The sequence below is a fragment of the Bidens hawaiensis genome, unplaced genomic scaffold, assembly GCF_021521415.1.
Source record: "Bidens hawaiensis isolate Kalapana, Puna unplaced genomic scaffold, B.hawaiensis_p1.1 tig00054244_1, whole genome shotgun sequence".
Classification (NCBI taxonomy): Eukaryota; Viridiplantae; Streptophyta; class Magnoliopsida; order Asterales; family Asteraceae; genus Bidens; species Bidens hawaiensis.
Genome location: NW_027499789.1, coordinates 35,297 through 43,240, shown reverse-complemented (window position 1 = coordinate 43,240; position 7,944 = coordinate 35,297). Strand labels below are relative to the sequence as shown.

The 7,944-nt window shown below is 35.2% G+C and overlaps 1 protein-coding gene across 1 annotated transcript; it reads right to left on the bottom strand.

Annotated features, from left to right (window-relative positions):
• Positions 1-202: 202 nt before the first annotated feature.
• LOC143600531 (LL-diaminopimelate aminotransferase, chloroplastic-like) lies at positions 203-7,177 on the bottom strand. The gene is made up of 10 exons (XM_077078192.1): positions 7,053-7,177; positions 6,878-6,954; positions 5,405-5,472; positions 5,190-5,306; positions 3,537-3,599; positions 3,334-3,438; positions 2,613-2,663; positions 2,207-2,527; positions 1,916-2,122; positions 203-552 (listed from the first exon to the last, which is right to left on the bottom strand). The coding sequence occupies exons 1-10, from the start codon at positions 7,148-7,150 to the stop codon at positions 259-261; spliced, it is 1,401 nt and encodes a 466-aa protein (XP_076934307.1). The 5' UTR covers positions 7,151-7,177; the 3' UTR covers positions 203-258.
• Positions 7,178-7,944: the final 767 nt, after the last annotated feature.

The following is a 7,944-nucleotide window of genomic DNA, read 5'->3' as shown; positions in this document are numbered from 1 at the left end:
CATTGTCAAACTATTTGTAGTTATTTATCATTTTGTGTAACTAATAAATTTGTTGACTTCTTTTAGACTATATGTTGTAATGGTGTGCAAAGAACATTCAAAAGATCATGCATTTAGAAAGTATCGATTTTCTAACTTCACATACAATGGCCACTTAGAACAAGCTAAACGAAATCAAGCTTTTTGGCAAATCTAAAGTTCCGTTTATTCAAAAAAAGGTGGACTCCAAAACGAAATTTATTAAAAGGTTCATTGATCTCACTTGTAGAGCTCCTTGAATCTTCTGCAGGCTTCCAACACGTTTTCCCTGTGGCCAAATGCACTGACCCTAACGAACCCTTCACCAGCAGGTCCAAACCCACTACCAGGTGTGGTTACAACATGGGTCTTCTCAAGAATCTCACTGAACACGTCCCATGAACTTTGACCGGGGAAGTGAACCCACACGTATGGCGCGTGTATTCCACCGTATACTTTGAAACCTAGTGATGTAAATGTATCCACTATAATCTTTGTGTTTTCTTTGTAAAACCCAACCACTTCATGCATAGCCTACAACAATCAGAAAAATGTTTACGTTTTGTAATCAGTTTTAATTAACTGTTTATAAACTTTTACACGACCCGGTAGGCCCATCAGTTTTCCCCATACACGATTAACCGACCCGAAAAACCCGTTACTCGAGTACCTAAAAACCGATCAAACCAATTGTTATCAGGTCGGATATCTGTTAGACCTTTAAACATCAAAAACCCAAATACCCCAAAACTACATCGGTTAAACATTTGGCCTTTTATCAAGAATTCATGATTAACCGTCAACTTTCCAAATAGTAGAGGTGTAAATCGTGTTGGGTAGCAGATTGACGGATTTCAGGTTGAATTCTTGAACCTTCACCCAACTCATATACTTATTTGTGTCATGTCGTGTCGAACCTATTTATAATGTGTCTTGTTCGGGTTGATCCATTTTATGTCCATTTATGAATATGACTATATGACTAAGTGCCCTGCTTGCGGTGCGCGCATATAATGTATATATGTGTGAACCCTCGGGTGGGCAAAAGTAAAACTGCACTAATTTTGACGTTATTTTACTAATCTCGTGAAAATAACGTTAAAAGTGATGGAAGGTTAATCAGGCATCATGTGGTGGCGTTGATAGCCGAAAGACAAGGGTACATGCACCAATCAGCCAGCGTCCCGATGATTGAGTGCTATGTGCCTTATGTCCAAGGCTTGATGCAAAACTACTATAGAGCCGGGGGTCTCACCGGAAGCAGCCTCTCTATCCCCATGGGGTAGAGGTAAGGCTGTATACATCTTACCCTCCTCAGACCCTACCATAGCTTTGCTATTGGTGGGATATACTGAGTACAATGATGATGATGATTATGATGACTATATGACTAATATCTAGTGACTCAGTAGCAACTTAAACAATATATAACTCCAGAAATTATATGAAACTTTCTTTGTAATTTGGGTTATTTTAAATGTTTTTATGTATTATTTAACTCTCATTCTCATTTAACAAACTTGGGTTTTATTAATTAGCTCGAGATCAGAACAAGCGAATGAAAATAATCGAATAATGGATAGTTATAACTAGTAAAATAAAATTGTTCGAAATGAAAAGTAAATAAAAAGGTTCACAAGTGAAATTAATTTTACTTTTATATTTGATATTTATTAAAATATTTAAAATCAAAATAATTTACTTTAAATTTCAAGTTTTAATGCTTTTCATTTAAAATAGAAAAATTAAACTTCTATAAAATCTCTTAAACGAGTTAACAAGTAAACCTGTGCTTTAACAAGCCGTGTTTGGGTTGACCAAATTTTAAACAGGTCCATTTCACCAATAAAAAAACGTTTTGGCCCAAACCCATTACATAACCTACTCATAAACTAACCTCAAGGCCTTCAGGAGAAAGACACGAAATACCACCAGCTTGAGCAATGTTTGATGCACCATTGAAGCCGGTACAAACAATGCGGTTAAAGTCCTTAGCCACAGAATGTCCATCTGAATATTTAAGTTCTTTCGGGACTACAGTCCAACCTAAACGGACACCGGTAAATCCAGCATACTTAGAGAAAGATGCCGTTTCAATTGCAACCTGTCACACACACAAAAAAGAACAATTATCTTAATCAGTCACAATAAAATATTGTTTATTATAAGTTAATAGTTATGGTTGTACCTCTTTCGCGCCAGGGATTTCAAAGATAGACTTAGGGGTGTCACCTGACACATACATGGCATATGCTGAATCATAAATTATGATGGACCCGTTATCCTTTGCAAAGTTGACTAATTTAATAAGTTGCTCTCTCGATGCAGCAGAGCCCGTTGGGTTGTTAGGTGAGCAGAAAAATATGATGTCGGTTCGAGAAACTTTAGATAAATCGGGGAAAAAATCATTCTCTGGAGTGCATTTCATGTATTCAATATTTGCAAACTTTTCAATATCCTTCTGGTACTGCCCTGTTTGACCAATAATCACACTTGAATCCACATAAGCCTGAAAATATGTATAAAGATTGAATATAAGATGCAGTTGTAATTTGCAAATTGACTGATTAATTCCAGAAGTACAATCTAGTTACCGGATATGATGGATCTTGCACAGCCATTGTAACATTAGACCCAAATAAAACCTGCCACCAATAAAAAAAAAGTAAAGGTCAAATAAGGCCTGGCATGTAAATGAAACGTTCGTCTATGATCAATAATTTAATAAACAAGCAAATATGAAAATAAAATATTTTGTTCATTCGGTTATGAACACATGTGTTGTTCGTTCATTTTCATGTGCATTTGTTCATTTAAATTCATTTATGTTCGTTTGTTTACATTCATTAGTTTATTTGTTTAAGTTCGTGTGTTAACATTCGTTAATATATTCATTTGAAAACTACAAGCCCAATACAGTTTACTCTAGTTTTAATAGCTGTGCAGCCGTGTAGGTCCAACAAATTGTTGCTCACACTTTCCTTTGATTTGTTTTAGCTGAAATATCAATTATGTCAGTAAATCTATTTCAGCTAAATTCGTTAGATTACGTTCATGAATTGTTCGTTTATACTGTTAACAAGCGAACATCAGTGAGCATATTCATTTTCTTTATAAACAAACAAACGCTAAAAATATGTGTTTGTTTAGCCGTTTGTGTTGTTTATTAGTTCGGTAAAAGTTAAACAAGCGAGCACGAACATGCTCCACTTGTGTTCGTTTGATTCGTTTAAAAACCTAGGTCAAATGCAAAATCTACTAAAAATTTGTTGACAACACAAATGCTAAGAATACAAAAAATTAAGTAAAAAAAACCTGAAGGCGTGAAATGTCAGACTTTGCACCATCAGATACAAATATGTCATCTTCCTCTATGCCAAGATTTGCATAGAAAGTTGAAGCAATTTGAGCTCTCAGTTGCTGAAAATATAAACGACACATATATGTTAATTAACTATCATCTGTAGGTAATAAGCAAAATCATAAGTATAACCAACAAAGCAATTAAATATGCATACCTTTTCACCTTGTTCAGCTCCATAACCACTGTAACCCTCAACAGTTGATAACCCGAGTGCTCTCTGTTAAATAGAAAAAAATTCCTAGTGATTGCCGTGCCTAGTTTTGGTAAAGGTCGGATGGGGTGGGGACATTTGGGTCATTTTAGTAAATAAGGTGTACTAATAACCTGGGTAGTCTTCTCTCACTATAAAGTATAAACCCTGCCTAAGTATGTTTCAGTTGTTGAGTTGTCTGTTATGTCATATTTGTGGTAAAATGTTCCGGCTTATTTTTAGCACTTTTGATCAATTCTAAAAGTCAAACACTCAATTGTATGAAGGGTACTAACAAAGAGCCACAATGTTCTTCACGACCTGTTAAAATTTACCAAGACTCGTAGAGGGGAAGTCTAGTTTAACAGCCTATGCTATTTGGTGCAATTCATTGAAAAAATGTGAAAGTTGTTTTTCAAGAGGCTAACAATAATCAGGAAGACCTATAAAATTCAACTGAAACTAGTACAATGAAGATTGAAATTATTTAACAGCCAACGCTACTTGGAACAACAAACAATGATTGAGGACAAGTTTGGAAATTTTGAAAAGGACATGAAAGAATAGGTTTTGTTCAGAATGCAGGATATTGATCTGCAAAGGCTGATTGAAGATAGTAATGTAGAGAGCTTAGCCAGCATGAGAAACTGGTTGCAAATGGTAATCATACGGGTCAACAATATCTATGACTAACAGTGTTTGCGAAATCAAAGAATGAGTCATCAAAAGCATTGGCAGGATTTTGTATGTTATCAATACAGTCAAGTTTAGTTTTGCAATGGGCAACATTATGGTATTCATATACAGAATACTATGAAAGAAGGATGGAACAAAGTCAAGAAGGAATTATGAGAACAATTACAACATGAGGTATAACTGGTATGTAGGGGTGCAAACGAGCCAAGCCGCTCACGAGCTACTCGAACTTGGATCATAAAAAGTTCGAAACGAGTCAAGCTTTTTCGAGCTCGAGCTGATCTCAAGACTCAAACAAAGCCTGTTTAGTTATCGAGCCCGAGCTCGAGACTTGTGTATTTTTATGTTTTACCTCTTTTGGACTTTTATGTATTAATTTCACATCACACAGCCGAGCTCAAGCCAAAGTTTGGCTCGTTTAAGTTACTACATGAACACGAGCCAAGCTTAAGCTCGTTTATGGCTTATCTCAAAATATATAAAAATAATTAAAAACATATACAAATTAATTCATCAATATTAAATAAGCCAAAACCGAGCTTGAAAAAATTAACACGAGCCAAGCTCAAGCTCCAGCTCTCGTAAGTCAAAACGAGCCTAGCTCGAGTCTAGTCGAGCTAGGGCTTGGCTCCTTTACACACCTAGCGGTATGAAATTAGAAAAGTCAAACTCATATATTGGGTCAATTTTGAGGTTACAAGCAGTACTGAATTTTTTAACTGTTGACTTTCTGGTCAATGTTGACCGAAAAGTCAAAAGAGTGTCAATGGGCTGGATATTTTCTTAGCCCATGTGCTTAGGCCTGTTGACTTAAGTTTGTTGGGGGTTGCTTTTCTTGGGTAATTCCTTGAGTTAAAGTTTCACCTTTGTTGTCTTTTTTCATTCTTTATTAATGCAGCAGATGGTAATAACTAATAATACCTTAGCCATAGCAGAAGAAATGACTTCTGGAATGGGCTCAGTAGTATCACCAATTCCAAGGCTTATCACTTGTGCATCAGGATATTTCAACATGTGTGCAGCCTTCCTTCTTCCGATCTGTAATTTATCGCACGAAAATTATATTTTAACAAGATACAGAGTTTTAGCATTCACATTTAAAACTATACGCAATATGAAACAATGAATTTAAAGACCTCTGGAAAGAGATAACCAGCTTGAAGCTTAGCAATGTTCCCATTGCGGGTAACTTTAGTCTTGTAAGCTGCAGAAATAGCATCAAATGATTCAAATAGGTATAAGTCTAGCCAATCAAAAAACAAAATGGAAATGTTATAATAAGTAAAGAATTTCAAGTTTCCTCCAAAAGATGGGCAAAAAAAATTTAAAAACAGTTTTCATATATGTCAAACGAAATGACCCACATTATGCAAAAGCACCAAAATAAACTAAATTACACCTACAGCAATCAACATGGATTATAATTTGACCCTTTTCATAATTTCACCAGTAGAGCGTAGATTTTTCTGTTTTGAAGCAGAACCTTTTACAATCATGTGATTTGATAAGTATGATATACAGTAGAATCGTCATCAAAGCAAAATCAACCAGTGCAGATAATTAGTAGTTTTGCTAAAAGGCTAAACCAAATCAGATATTCAAACATCACAAGTGCATAATACAAACCCCATCTATCTACTGTTTACAAACCAGTTTAAGTATCGATAAACAAAAATCCATACTGGACAAACAATTAAAAATTCCGTCATAGCTCGTAAGCTTGCTGCTATAGTTTATCATAAAATGTGTATTAGGGCTGTAAATGAACCAAACGTCTGGCAAACTGTTCGAGGGAAATTAATTTACGTTCGTTTGTTTAATAAATGAACGAACAAGAACAAGGCATTTCATTCGATTAACTAAATGAGCAAACACGAACAGAGGCTATGTTCGTTCAATTGCGTTTGTTTGCGTCCGTTAATGTTTGTTTCTTTTTGATTGTTCATTAAAGCTTTTTTAATGACTTTCCCAATCTTGTCATATAGATTTAAGCAAAATTATTAACAAAACAAAAAAAAATGAGTATTTTGTGATTAATTTATGTGTAAAATTAACATACTGTTAAAAAAGACCAACACAAGCTTGGTAGCAAGAGCGTTCGCAACGACCATTCTCGGTTATTCAAATGACTAAAACATTGTTTGTGTTAGTTTGTTTTTGCTGTGGGTGTGCAAAAACCAAAAAAAAACAATCCAAAACTGAAAAGGCTAGGGTGTGCAAGAAACCGAATAAACCAATCCAAAACTGAAAAAACCAAAAATCCAAACCTTAAGGTTCGGTTTTGGTTTTGAATATAATAAAAACTGAAAACCACAAACTGAACCAAATTTCTAGATTTTCATTTTTTTTTTCTTATTTTAAGTAAATTATAAGAATTTAACAAATATATAACTTGAATACTCTTAGACAAACTTATAATAATCAATTAGTTAAATTCTATATACCAAATTTCATTATTTTCGGCAAACTTTTATGTCAGCCTAAAAATTTTCAAGCTCAAATGGCAAATACAGAAACGAAAAGTTTCAGAAATCCAAAAACCGAAAAGTTTGGATTTAGCCCAAAGCATGAAATTTCGTTACAGACCTATGTGTGATTACTTTACTTACCGGTCTGTTCAGCCGGTGACGTGGCTACACATTTACAAACGGCAGACTTTTTAGAAGATACCCTGACAATCTGAGTTCTGCAGCAAAAACAATAACACAATCGATGTTTATTATTATTATTATTATGGAATATGTTTCGGAAGTTAATTAGCAGATTATTATAATGTAATAATACCTTGTGACTGGGAGGGTGTTTGGGGAGAAGATGGCGGACGAAGACGATGAGAGTGAAGCTGAGGCAACGTGGTTGTGGTGAAGGACAGACGACGACATTTTGATGAAATGATTGGATTGGATTGGATTGGAATTACTCCATTATTTGCCTTACTTGACATTTTAAGGTTTTAACTTCGCAAAGGGTGTTTTCCTGTGAGTTTCCTTCTTGATGGTGTTCTTGGATAAATTAGACTATGGCATTAAAATTAGTATGAACGATTGACATTCTGTTTCAAAAAGGCTCACCTAGGTATTTGTTGGTTTCAAACGATATTTAAAAAATGGCATTGTAACAAATGAATCTCGTGTATGATTTTAACTCTACAATGAGTTCATACGCTACTTATAAATAGTTTTAATGAATGGGGTTAAATATGTCAACTTCAGAAGCCAAGGGAATAAAATGAAATTATGGAGTTTCAGTCACTTCGCGCTACGCGTAGGAATCAGAAAGAAATACTTCGCGATACGCGAAAGACAAAACATGAAATCCAAGGAAAGGTTGCTTCGTGCTACGCTAAGAAATCACTCAATTCATCTCCGTGCAACACGAAGTAATCGTACCATGCAACGACACGTGGCAGGTTTAGTTGTTGACACACCAAACCTATAGTACGGCTTTGCGCTATGCGAACGATTCTTCGCGATATGCGAATAAAATATCCTAAGGCGATTACTTTGTCCTTCGCGCTACACGAACAGACAAGTTGATAGTACTTCGGGCTACACAAAGGAACACAATTTAGGCCAATAATTGGCAGTCACAGGGTGAAACCCCACTGCTTCATCACACTCTAATCACACATACTTTGCCTCGTAAGTTGTGCATCTATCTGAACATTCCGACGTGT